Below are 13,331 nucleotides of genomic sequence, written 5' to 3' on the forward strand. Positions count from 1 at the left end.
GCGTGACAGCGTTCATCATGCGCTGCGGCCCAGCGCCGTCTGCTAGAAACTTCTACAGCGCCGGGGTCCTGGCCACTAACAGCCCTGAAGCTGGATCCACTGCAGAGCTCGAGTGCCTGCAATCTCCAAAAAAAGAACAAGAATGGAGGGGCAAAATTGCCGATGGAGGGGCAGCCAGAGAAACTGATGTCAGCTCGAATCGAATGTTGCGAATGATCAAGTTGGGCTGAGAGGCTCGGCATCAGCCCAAGCACGGCCGCCTGGATGAATTGATGGCTTGAATATTCCAATTCCATTCCTGCTCTGTAGTACAAGATTGACATCCGTCACTAAAGATAGCCTGTGGCTGTCACTGTATCATCTGCCTAGGCATCCAGCATCAGGTCTTGATTAGGTCATTCACAGCTATCAGCAGCTGCGTAACAGCTCTCGACTGCTTCTCCTCGTTCCACCTGATTCTCTTCCTCTTCCTCATTTCTTTTTTCCTTCAATCTTTCTTCCCTCGGTTTAGTCTCCCTCTCTTTGTCTTTGTCCTCCCTTCTCCAGCTCAGATACAGAGAGTCAAAGCTTTGGCTCTCCATCGCTAGCTTGACCCCGCATCACTGTATCTAGAGAACCGGAAGGAATCTTCGCAGCCTTCTTTCGGCCAGGCACGACTCGCCATCTTTTAGGCATCGCAAACTCACCCTCCACTTCCCTCTTCCTCATTACCTCTTTATTATTCTCCAGAGAATCAATTGGCCCTCTTCGCCACCCGTCGCTCTCCCGCCAACTTATTCTCTCTCTTCCTTCTCCACGACATCACCATCATGGCTTCTGAAACCGAGACCAAGGCCACACGGCCGCGCGTCTTCTTCGACATCACTCTGGGCGGCAAGCCTCTTGGCCGCATCAACATGGAGCTGTACTCTGACCTTGTCCCCAAGACAGTCGAGAACTTCCGTGCTCTTTGCACTGGCGAGAAGGGCCTGGGCAAGTCTGGCAAGCCTCTGCACTACAAGGGCTCTTCTTTCCACCGAGTGATCAAGCAGTTTATGATTCAGGTCCGTACATGGCTATGATCGGGTGAAACTAATTTCAGTGCTGACATCGATTGATACAGGGCGGTGATTTCACAGCTGGAGACGGCACTGGCGGCGAGTCCATTTACGGAGCCAAATTCGAGGACGAGGCTTTCCCCAAGAAGCACGAGAAGCCATTCCTTCTGTCCATGGCAAACGCTGGTCCCAGTATGTCATGCTCTCTTGAACCTCCTCCAACCTCTCCCCTAAACTGTGGCTAACTCGTGCATGCTTCTAGACACCAACGGCTCCCAATTCTTCATCACCACTGTCCCCACGCCGCATCTGGACGGTAAGCACGTGGTCTTTGGTGAAGTCCTCAACGGCAAATCCGTTGTCCGCCAGATCGAAAACGTCCGCACCGAGGCCGGCGACCGACCCTCGAAAGAAGCCATCATTGCCGACTGTGGCGAGCTCTCCGGAGACGAAGCCCTCAGCGCTGATGTCAAGCAGCCCGACGCCCTCGGCGACCCCCACGAAGACTTCCCCGAGGACTGCTCTACGCCTCCCGACGCCCCGACCACCTACAAGATTGCCTCCGACTGCAAAGATTTCGGTAACAAGGCGTTCAAGGCGGGTAATCTTACCCTTGGTCTCGAAAAGTACGAAAAGGGTCTGCGATACATCAACGAGGAGCCGGAACTGGACGGCTGGCCTGAAGGCAAGGTCAAGCTCGATGCCCTGCGCTTCTCTCTCAACAACAACTCTGCTCTCCTACACATCAAGCTGGAGGCCTGGGCCGATGCTGCCCGCAGCGCCACCGCCGCTCTCGCCGTCGGCGGCATTGGCCCTGCAGACCGCGCAAAGGCTTTCTACCGACGTGGCTTCGCGAACGTGCGCCAAAAAGACGAGGAAGGGGCCTTGGAAGATCTTGAAACGGCGCACAAGCTTGCACCCACTGATCCCGCTGTCATCCATGAGCTGAATACCGTGCGAACTAAGGCCGCTGCTCGGGCAGCCAAGGAGAAGGCTGCGTACAAGAAGTTTTTCCAGTAACTGAAAGGCGAAGAGTGTAAAATGAAAGTGAAAAGAAGAATATAAAAAAAATCAAGGAAATCAACCACGGAAGCTTGCAAGATTGTTGCGATGAAGAGAGAAAAGTCTCGAAAGTTTTACTAAAGCATGGGAGGCGTAAAGGTTAGAAGAATCAGGCACGGATTCGTGGAAGGGGAAGATACCACAATAGTCGAGTCAAGAACAAAAAGGTTCAACGAAAAAAAGTATCTCAACATCAAATAAAGCACATATATTTGTAAACATCTACCACTGCGTAAAGGTGATGAAGCAAGCTCTTATTCTAATCGGTAAGAAGCAAAAGTATATGTAATGATTGCCCATGTAAATCGGAATAAAAAGGGGAACTAAAGCCAAGTTTTAATGCACATACAACGGAATGCTGCTGTTTATTACACAACCATTAACACACTCACGTATAAACACACACATACAGACGCATATTCATAATATACTTTTTTCTCTACAATCTCACGCAGAGAGACTTTTTCACCCAACGATTATTTCTTTTCGTCTTGTATATCATGAACGCAAAGGGTAGGGAAAATGGAGAAAATCAAGAGAAAAAGAGACCGAGACCGAGAAGATACAATAACAGCGAGAGTCAAAAGTGAGACCAAAAAGAAAATGGTTTTTATTCTTCTTTTTTTCCCTTCTTCTTTCCCTCCCCAACCTATATATATAAATATATATATATATAATATACATCTACTCATGCCGCACATTACTATCAATGACAATGCAAAAAGCGATGAATACCAACTTTCCCCTTCCCCTTTCCTTCCTCTTCCACCGCTCCAACTACATAACTCAGGGGGGAATACAAGAAAAAAAAAAGAAGAGAGAAGGGGCGGAATCAAAGAGAGAAAAAAAAGTGTTTTCACCAGTGGGGGGAATGTATGCATGCATGTTGATGTTGTCAAGTAACGTATATATAAAGAAAACGAGAGAAAGAGAGAGATGGCCTCCTGTGATATAAAGTTTTCTCATATCAATCCTTAAGGGGAGGGGGAAAAAACGACAATCTGTTTTGGAAAGAAGAAAACGGGAGATGAAAAAAAGAAGGAGACGAAAAAAAAGTAATGACTAAAAAAAAAAAAAAGAGCGTAACGAAAGACGAGGGGAGTAAAAGCTTTCGCCAGCTTTCTCCATGCAAAGAGCCCTTAATTCCCAACACCATTTTGTATATCCAACCGGAAGACGTCTAGAAAAAAATGACAAGAGCTAAGTGATAAAATAGTCTGACAAAAAGTGCAAAAAGAAGAGAGGAGTTCCAAATCTACTTGTAAAAAAGATGGAATCTTTTACTCTCTCTCCTTCAGGTGACTGGCAGCTGGTTGATATCCCCACGTCCAAGTCATGGTATGTGTATATACGTATGTATACATCCGAAGAAAAGAAAAGAAAATATGATGGGAAAAAGAAAGGGAAAAAAGTAAAGGCTTTTTTTATCGTTGCCCCTTTGTGTCTGGACTCTCAGATCTTACACCGCCAATTTTCATGAGGCCGCTTAAAAGAGTCCTGCCGACTTTTCCATTCTTCTGCTTCGCATTTCCGCTGGCTGAACCACTCGAGTTTCGGGGGCTGTTGCCCTTTTTCGTGTCTGCGTCATCCCTTCCGCGCTTCAATTCTTTGCTGCGTCTTTTCGAGCTTAAGTCGCCGCCTCCATCGCTGCTGGAGCTTCCGGGAGCTTGCTCGTAGCTACTAGGCTTAGAAGCTGGACTTCCAACGTAATACGGGTGATATGGTCCGGTAAAGTTGACTTGTTCCAAGATTTCTGCTAGTTGCTCAGGAGACATGTACGACGGAGTCTCCTTGTTTCGGAAATCAACCACCTTGGCAAGGCATGAATCGGCGCGTTTTTGTAGCCCAAAGCACAGGTCGTTGAATATCAGCAACTCGCCATCGACTTGTGCTTGTTTGACATCGATAGGCCGCGAATCCACCCATAGTTTGACGAGACTCGCGAAGCCTCGAGCTTGGTCAATCAAGTATGGCAAGCTGGGGAATCCTTCTTTCGCTGTAGGCCCCAGTCGATTCAGTATAGTGACAGGCGTGATGTAGCTGGGAGGCAAGGTTTTGCCGCCTCGATCAGCCGGAATACCACAGACTTGGTCGATGAAGCCTCGGAAGGTTGGCCGCTGTTGGGTCAAGAAACGGTTCATCGGCTCCATATACTCTTCTCGTTTCCCAAACGTCGACAAGTTTGACAGCTTTTGTAATGCCTTTGCAATGAGTGTCAATGTACGCTGTGCTTGCGGTCTAGGATGGTCTCGTAATAGCCCAAATAGTTTCGGAGAAAGGATGGCAGGGCATATAAATCGTAAGAAGAGGAAGCCCGATATGGAAGTGTAGCTGACGGTGCGGAGAAAGTCACCATAGCGGTCATCTGCCACAGCGCGAATATACTTCAAAACGTGCCTCAGCTCTGCCGGTAATCTTTCCGCCGAGTCTGCAATGCACAGCCATATTTCTGTTGTGAGATGGATTAGACGGCCCCAGTGTTGATCCAAGTCTCCTCCAGTTTGCATCAGCCTGCTCGGATCTACTTCGCAGTCCGGGTTTAATTCGTTAATCTCGTTGATTTTATCTTGTAGAATCTCTTCCAGGTACTCCTTGCCCAAGCGGCGCATATGGAATTCGAGAGACTGTGTTAGTAGTGAGTTGCCTCGGAACAAGAGGTTGGCCTCTCCTGCCAACGTCCTGTGGATGTCGCGAACCATCAACTCTCGCTCGTTTGAAGACTCCATGGACTCGCTAGATTTTAGCCTATTGCTAAATCGGTACTTTTTGATCGATGTCTGGTTTCCTATCCCGTCAATCTCGTCTTCGACCAAGGCCATCAGCCAGTCGCTTGCGGAACCGGAAGCCTGAAAGATGTTGAGGAACAACTCTGACAGTGTGCGTAGTTGGCCTGGGAGAGAAGCAGAGATGAGAGTGGTCAGACCCGAAGGGAAACGGTGCAAAATCTCAGACAGCGGCTCGTATTCTTTCGATAGCAAGGCGATGTGCTCTTCGTGGAAGACCTTGATTAGCATCGACCCGATATTCTGCTGCCTATCATCCAGAATGGGCTGCCAGCTTTCCTGCCCCTGGCCTCTCTCTACATCGTCCAGGGCGATTCTCACGCTACCGCAAATAATCTCCTGGGCAGATATCGATTTTGAGTAGCCGTCAGAGCCACAATCAACTCGTTTTAGTATAATGGAAAGATCTTGCACCACCGCGGGTAGATCGTTGAACTCGCAGTCCTCTCTCCAGAACGGATTTTTCGTGTCCTTTTTGGTAGTCGTCCTGGCCCTGACCTCGCCATCCAGAATCACTTCTGCCAGGTAGCTGCCGACCAGAGGGTCCGGGCCCATTCTGCCACATTTCTCTGGAGAGAACCACTCTACTCCGGCCGGGTTGGCCTTGATCTTGGCCTCTACAACTCTGACCCTGATAATCTTTTCCATGCGGAAAACTTCGCCGGGTTGATCTTTTTCAATGTCAACCACGTCTTGAATCTCATCTGCTTCTGTTTGCGGGTCGTCCAGGGCGAAGATGTCGGGGACGGCAAAAGTTCGAAGCAGCGCAAACCACACTTCAAAGTCGATACGGCTGTCCACGGCCAGATAGACGGGTCGGTAGACGGATATGTGAGATGCTGTAGAGGCGTAGATGGGGAAGATGGCAATGCAGTATTCTTCTTCTAAAACGGAACGGTCGAGGCCCTGGATGGCACATCGAGAAAGCTGAGATAGTTCAATGATGGATAGGACTGAAACATCGTTCTCCATGAGGAGCCTAAACTCGCCATTATCTTGTAAAACGCAGGAAACTCTTCTCCAAAACATGGAAGGATGCATGTGATCGCGCGTCGAGGACCGCTGGACGACGGCACGAGCTGACCTGGCTGGGCCCTTGTCCCAAAGCATAAATTTGCCTACTTTGATGATGTTTGTGGCCTTTGGAGTATCGCCCGATCTGGCGCGCTGTCTCATCTCGGGGCGAATGGGCCCGGCGGGGCTGGTCGGCTTGCCGTTGGGTACCTTGAGGTTGAGAGGCGCGAGCTGCTGCCAGCACAAGAGCGCCGCGAGCCACAGCTCCAGCTCCTCCGTCGTGACGGGCCTGATCAAGAGCTCCAATCCAGGTTCGCTGGGGACAATCTCCAGGCTTTCCCTCTCCGCATCGGGGTAGCCAGTAACGTGGACTCTGCAGCCTCGCAAGTCTGAGACGAGAGGTATATGGAACGACGCATTTTGGCCAGAGTGACCCAGTCCAAACATGAGGGTGCCTTTCTCTACGTCGATGTATGCCATTCCCGTGTGCCATGTTCCCCGGTACTCGCCCTGGTATTCGAGCTCGCCACGCATCCGGCCGCCCAGAGCCTTCATCAGCACCACCAAGCGGTTTGCATCGTCAGTCGGGATGGGGTACGGGAGGGAGTCGATAGAAGGCGCCGGGGCGACCAGCGGCGAAGTCGGACGAGAGGGCTGCCGTTTTAGAAGCCGCCTATTGTGATGGTGGTGGTGGGAGGAGGATTTGCCGCTCTTGTCCTTTGAGGTTGGCGTCGTGATTTCAGGCACTCTAACGGCGGGTATCGTCGAGTAGTTGGCAGGGTCGGAACTTGGCGTCAACGTTTTCTGATCGTCGACGGTGAGCTGCGACCCCGACGAGACGCTGCTCACTCTGTGTCGAAACTCGGTGGCGGAAGAGCCAGAGCCTCGGGGCCCTAGCATCGAGGCGTCCATTGTGCGCGTCCTGGGCCGTATCGCGGTTGCATTTCTCTGCTGGTGCGTCGCGGGGCTGGAGTCTGTGCCATCCGAAGAGTCGCAAACAGTATCGCTGAAGACTACGCCTTGGCGACGACCAAGGCTCCCGGGGACAGACCTAGGCGAGCCCTGCTGAGAGCCAATGCCGCGGGATGGGTGGGCCATGATTGAATCAGAAAGCGCAGCGCTCACAGCACCACCATGACCTTGGAGGAGGTCAGGTGTGAGGGAGCGACCAGGTCTCGGGCTGGCATTGACCCTAAATGAAGACCTGAGATTCGAAGCGCTGAGACGCTCCAAGTTGTGCCGGTGGATTTGGAGAGGGGGCGAGCCGCCGCCGGTCTGGGGCTGCTGGTTCTGCATCTGGCCCTGGTGCTGCCGACTGTGGGCTAGGCTCTGATCCCGGGCCTGTCGATGCTGGTGCTGCCGCTGCGGCAGGGCCTGTTGGTCTTCGCTATCGCTACCGCTCTCCTGCAGGCGGGTTGCATATCCATCCATGACTGGCGGTGACATGCTCATGCCATTGCTCGACGCTATGCGGACGACTCGAGTGCTGCATCGAACGTCGCCGCTGATGCTGGCGCTGCGTCTGCTGCAGCGGCTACTGGAACCCGGACCAAGGTACTCGTGGTATCGTGCTTGGAGGTATGATACTCGCGGGAGTGTTACTAGATACGAAATATATCACTGATGCTAGCGTTGGTGTTGGTGTTGTGGCTGCTCTGCTCTGCTCTGCTCTGCTTGTTTCTGTTCCCTCTGCTTCGTTCTTCTCTCTGTTCTTCTCTTCTTCTTCCCTTGCCTTCTTGCTTCTGCAGCGACTTCGGTGATGTCCCTCTGGCGGAGGCGACGGATTGCTTGATAGGTAGTCGAGTCCGAACGGCCGCTGCGCCGGTATCAGTGGCATTTGTCAAAACCCTTCCAAGTGCCTGAATATCTTGCCGTTCAAGGCTCTAGCAGCGACGATGCTGCCGCTGCCGTGCTCGTAGCGGGGTTCACGACTTGTTCGCGGCGCTACCTGGGGCTAAGGACTGTGCTCCGTAGATGGGTGGAGGCACAATGGGGATGCGACAGGGTTGCGAATAGGTGCTAGTCGAGGATTGTGCTCTGGACAGACCCAATTCGGCGGAGCGGGAGATGGGCGTGCGACGGGCGAAGCGCTGGGAATTGATCTTATCTCAATGCGCTCCCACGAGAGCCTTTCCCCCACGAAAGAGGGCAGAGTTTGCGTGTGAAGGAGGCAGCGTTGGCAGCGCCGGACTGCCCTGGCCCTGGCTTGCAGTGCAGTGCAGTGCTGTGCGTCTCGCTCTCCTCGGCAAGCCCCCAAGACTGATCTGATGCTGCGTGCTCGCGTGGTTTGTAAGGAATAGTCAGGTTAGTAAGGCGCCGCGCTTCTCTGTCCCTGGCAGCACCGGCAGCACCTAGGCCGAGTACCTGCGTGCCGTGTGTGCTGTGCTTACAGTCGTCGAGGTGCGGCTGGGGAATAGAGTTCCAGCCAAAGGCCGCCGGAGGCTTCTGGGAAGGGCCTTGACGTCGTGTGCGCTTGCTAGTGGTCTGTCCCTCAGCAACTCTGTTCTCATACCTGCAGCGGATATCCACAGCGGACACAGGCGCAAGCCAAAGTCCAGAGGCGAGCGGGGACCCCTTGGGGCTGTCTAGTCCCAGAGCGAAGCGTTAGGATGGTAAGGATGGTTAGGACGGTTAGGATGTGCTGCGGTGTCGATCAGGACGGAGCCCACGCCTAGCAGCCCTGGCCAGTTGCCTGAGCCCGTGACTGAGGGTCCGGGATATGGCACCAGAGCGGTGGGAATGGGTGAATGGGTTTCTGGGCGGTGGACGACTCTGGAGCAGGATGGGATCCTGTTCGGCCGGACAAATGGGACTGGCGAGATGGAGATTTGCTCCGCAGCCTTGGCCGAATCAGCCGTCGTGGGCTGCCGTATCCGCTCTGCAGAGGCCTTGGCCCTGGCGAGCACCAAAGAGGATCGAGGAGCTGACGAGACGATAATGCGGCTCGCTTTACTGATAGGCAGGAAGGTGCTCGACGTCTTTTTTTCGTTTCTTCTCGCGGCAGATGCTCCAGATGGGTGTGCCTGATGTCGTGTTCCTGGATGCCTGGCTCGCTGGGCGGTCAGCTTTTCGGGGAATTTCCTGGTGCTCGCCCCCAGTGACTCCGATTGCTTCTCGAAAGCCGGGCCTTGCGTGCCTTTTTCTTCTTGCTCCCCAATAGCCGCTACCGGCCGGGCTTCTGACACCGTTCTGGCAGGTCAGAGACAGGGCACAGACTAGCAGTAGGTGAGAGGCAAAGGCGCCCCAGACAGGTGGATGGATCGGGTTGACAGGCAGAAAGATGATGGACGGATGAAGCTTAAACAGATGCTTTCGCCACCTGGTGGGAGTTGGAAGGATGAGAACATGAACAGAGAAAAGGAAGGGGGGCTGTAATACCGGCAAGGGAAAAAAAAGAGTAAGCAGAAGGATCGGTGCTCAACCACGGCTCTTTCAAATGTCTCTGCCCCCCCTGGACGAAGCATGAACATGCAATCAAGGCAATCAGACGCCTCCTACTCATGCCGAGCCTCGCAACTAACACAATTGGATGCTACGAAATACCGATACATGTATTTTTAGGCTGCGGGCTGTGGAGGACAAGGCAGCCCTGAAGGGTATCACCCGGGTCCAGAGCCTCCCTGCCGTGCTCAGCAGCTGGAACTCGTATCGCAGCGAGCATCAGACCGCTGTAACGGCGAACGATTTGTTGTGTCACTCTCATTTGTCCAGGTGGTGACTCCAAGAAGAGAGTGAGCTGCAATCTACCTGTATAATCTCCATGTTGCGAATCTATTTTAGACTGAGGCTCTCATGCTTGACAATGGCCAAGTGGGCAATTCGTGCAAGGCTAGCTGGGACCCTGGGTGCTCTGCGCCGTCTACTCAGATTTTCTGCCAGGGCCAGAGAGCCTAGCGGCTGATAATGATGACGATGATGATTGACAATGGCGAGTGAGCAGCTCGTGTACGAGTCTCGACGGAGCTTCGTGCTACATGGTCCTGCTCCTACCGTAGTGGCAGCTTCGTCTTACATGCGCCCAGCCAGCCTTGGGTCCTCCCACATGACGCCCTGCTTAAACCGCCGCACCGACGCACCGGAAACCGGCTGGAAGCCAGAAGCATGCACAGAAGACGTGCCAGCAGGCTCTAGAAAAGTCTCAGCGAGCTGCCGTGTCAGTAAGCCCATCAGCACCACGTCCCGTTTGCTGGCTAGTGGCGTCGTTGTGGAGCGTCGAGACAAGACATGGATCAGCATGGGCGTGACTCCAGATGCTTCTGGCACCGGCTGATATCCACTTGTTGGCGCTCAAGCAAACGTCATGCCAGCTATAAAAAAAAGATTTGGTGAAAAAACCAGTTGGTAGAGAGACGAGGAGGCTAGAAGACTATGGAGGTAAGCAGTGGTGCGTCATGCAATATCCCTGGCCTTTTGATGCCTTCATTAGAGACGCACAGGGACAGGCAGGCAATGAATCAGGGACGCGGAGCGGGAAAAGAAGAAAAAAAGATGAGCACCGCCAAAAGCGGTGAGCGAGCTATTCTCGAACCTGGAGTCGCAACTCCATACTTGCATGTACAAGCCCCTCATCGGTGAGCTCTCGTGAGCGAACCATCAGCGTGGATCTGAGCGTCCCAGGGATCATATCAGAGACCCCGGTTGCGGGCACCTGCGTGCTTTGGCATGATACACGCGTCCCAAAAAAAAAAAAAAAAAAAAAAAAAAAAAGTAGAAAAAAACCACATCAGCACTGCTCTGTACATATAGAGTACATACGTACAGGCAATAAACGTCAAGCCAGGACAGGGTACCAAGAGCCGGCACTCACTCGCAGGGCCTCTACTGTACATTCACAGAAAAGCCACCCCCACAAAATTGCTAGCCCAGCAGGGGTCCGACGATTTTTTTCTTTCTTGGGAGGGCTTCCTCCGTGGCCCAGGCTGAATATGGCCTGGTCCGCGCCGGAGGCTACGAGGCCTGTCCCTGGTAGCGGCGCCTTGGATCAGTCAGATGGTCGGTACGGATGGATGATTTTCTGCTCGACTAATATTATGCCATTCTTGCTCTACGGGTATTATCCCATCGTTGACGCGGTAGACGACTGAAAAATTAAAAAAGAGAGAGGCAAAGGGAGGGCTATGGCAGCTCCACTGTCCAAAGACTTCATTACTAGCTGGTATAAGACGGCATATGGAACGGGACTTTGATGATCCAGGCCTCCTACTGCTTCCGCGCCCTCATTATTTCGTGTTTGTAGGACAAGGACAGTCGCAAGATGAACCACTACTGCCTACTAGCAGTAGTAATTCCCGCTGCGAGACATGCATGCGAGCCATCGTGCCACCGTTTTCGCCTACTGGGAAGCAAAAATTGATGTGCTACTGCGAATCACTCGGTACCGTAGCAGCATTTTTTTTTTAGCAACAAGTCAATAGAATGCCAGCCGCCAATTTAAAAAAAGAAATTCGAAAAAAAAGAAATTACGACGCAGTGTGGCATGTAAGAGCATGCTCCTGGGTGGCATCATGTGCTTCATTTGTAATCTTTAAAGTTGAATAGACCAATACGACCTCACACCTCCTTGGGAGCTACTAACAAAAAAAAACAAAAAAAAGCGTTCGTACATCCATTACACCCAAGCTAAGGTAGGACCACAAACTCAATTCGACTCGACGGATCTCCGGTCTCAGGGCTAGACCATGTTCCTGATTTTCTGAATTTAATAGTCTTTTTTTTTTTTTTTCATCCCTCTTTATTCAGCTCCCAAAATGGAACAGCCGAGGAAAAGTCTCAACTGCATCGTAGCATCGACCGCAAGGGTTCGTTTTATTAGGTTCTCACTTACTTTTCCCCCGAACTGATGATCAGAGACAATGTGAAAAATGATGAGGCAACAAAAAAAAGGGGGAAAGAAGAGTAATCAGAATTTTGGTTTGTTCAATTGTTTCTTCCCCCCCTTCTTGTCATAAACTGATATGTCAATCGCTGTTTTCTTGAATTGATGCGTCGCTTTGACTTAAATTGGGTGTAACACTACACCAAATTACCTGTGCTTGAATTTAGGGGGTAAATGCATACAGTATGTCCAATCTGCTTCGCTACAGCTCAATGAAAAAAAGAATTGATCCCTTGAATAAAAAAGGACAAAGTTTTTACATCGCCTTCCATATCCATTCATAGCATATAGTAGACTAAATATATAATACCCACAACCACGAGAACAAAATCTCTAAATCTGAAACCACTCCGATACACGAGAGACCCCAGTCTCCAATCAGAGATGCTGCTTGAAGAAGGTACATTGAAACAGAAAAACATCACGCACAAGAAGAGCATAGCTTTTAATAAATCTGAAACAGGCATGCTCCAACATGCAAAGATTCTTGCTCGTAAATGGTATGCTATGCAACCTCATCTCTAATTTACAGTGTTATACTCCGCACTGCTTCTTTTCTCGAGATTAAAGCCTCGTCAGCCAATGCCAGGTACTCTAGTACCTGTAAAAGTATAACAAACCGCCAGCAAGTGTTTCCACAACAAATGGCCTAATCCAGGCACCTGCAGACACCCAGACGCATCCAACTGACTCTCACATTTCACAGGGAATATATACAAGTACCTGTATCATTCCATGCCAATTGCACAGTACAGTAAAAGCCACAAACTCCAGCCCGTCGTGGAACCCTCGGCACCGCAGTGAGATTTTGGCCAAAGGGGCAAACCTTGACTGGTATGCTTGTAATGACTCGAGGTATATGCGTGATAAACATAGTACAACAAACAACGACCTAGCAAGTAGGCTTCGTCGCTTGCCGCTGTGGATAGGTTGCGCCCTCGGCAACACCAACTTGCAGTATGCAGGAGAAGGGGAAAAAACCAAGCTGGAACATGGATCAATCGTTGTCTCGGCAATCCACTTGCTCGGCTGCAAGGTCCCGCTCGTGAGTATACGCGATTGTTCGGATCTCTTACTCTTTTCGTCAAGACGCCTCCTACAGTATGATCAAGATACCTCTTTATAAGTCAAGATGCCTTATATGACCAAGGCAGTGGTGTATGGGCAAAATATAATAGAAAGCAATTGAATCATTAGCTCGAGGCAATTGAGATATATATTCTTGCTCACTTCTCTTCATTCTTAGTATAAATCATTCCAGTAATCGACATATAAAACAAGTTGTCCACTCCCCCGGCACCAAGCTGGCCTTCAAAAAAAAAAAAAAAAAAAAAAAGAGAAGAAAAAAAAAGGTAATCAAAGTTCATCCCATAGCAGTCAATAGTCGTTTCTTCTTTTCTCGTTTCTGAAAATGACAGGAGCGACATCCTGTCCTCCTTAAGAGGAGGCAAAAAAAAAAAAGTGCAAATCGAAAATCGAAAATCGAAAATAAGCAGAGACACCACATGGTCTCGGCCGAATTTAAAATCTCTTCAACTCCTAGCGTCCCTTAATTGTCCA

At 51.0% G+C, this 13,331-nt stretch overlaps 3 protein-coding genes across 3 annotated transcripts; 1 reads left to right on the plus strand and 2 right to left on the minus strand.

The window, feature by feature from the left end:
* Positions 1 to 4: 4 nt before the first annotated feature.
* Positions 5 to 2,318, plus strand: TrAtP1_006997 (uncharacterized protein). Its single transcript, XM_014082209.2, has 3 exons — positions 5 to 1,043; positions 1,103 to 1,229; positions 1,300 to 2,318. Exons 1-3 carry the CDS (start codon positions 810 to 812, stop codon positions 2,055 to 2,057), a joined length of 1,119 nt encoding a protein of 372 aa, XP_013937684.1. The 5' UTR covers positions 5 to 809; the 3' UTR covers positions 2,058 to 2,318.
* A 1,205-nt stretch (positions 2,319 to 3,523) lies between these two features.
* Positions 3,524 to 7,348, minus strand: TrAtP1_006998 (uncharacterized protein; the record flags this gene model as incomplete). Its single annotated transcript, XM_014082208.2, has 1 exon — positions 3,524 to 7,348. One exon carries the CDS (start codon positions 7,346 to 7,348, stop codon positions 3,524 to 3,526), a length of 3,825 nt encoding a protein of 1,274 aa, XP_013937683.2.
* A 1,133-nt stretch (positions 7,349 to 8,481) lies between these two features.
* TrAtP1_006999 (uncharacterized protein) lies at positions 8,482 to 12,049 on the minus strand (the record flags this gene model as incomplete). The annotated part of the gene is made up of 3 exons (XM_066113350.1): positions 8,482 to 9,085; positions 9,909 to 10,162; positions 12,032 to 12,049. 3 exons carry the CDS (start codon positions 12,047 to 12,049, stop codon positions 8,482 to 8,484), a joined length of 876 nt encoding a protein of 291 aa, XP_065969436.1.
* Positions 12,050 to 13,331: the final 1,282 nt, after the last annotated feature.

The sequence above is a fragment of the Trichoderma atroviride genome, chromosome 3 (genome assembly GCF_020647795.1).
Source record: "Trichoderma atroviride chromosome 3, complete sequence".
NCBI classification, from domain to species: Eukaryota; Fungi; Ascomycota; class Sordariomycetes; order Hypocreales; family Hypocreaceae; genus Trichoderma; species Trichoderma atroviride.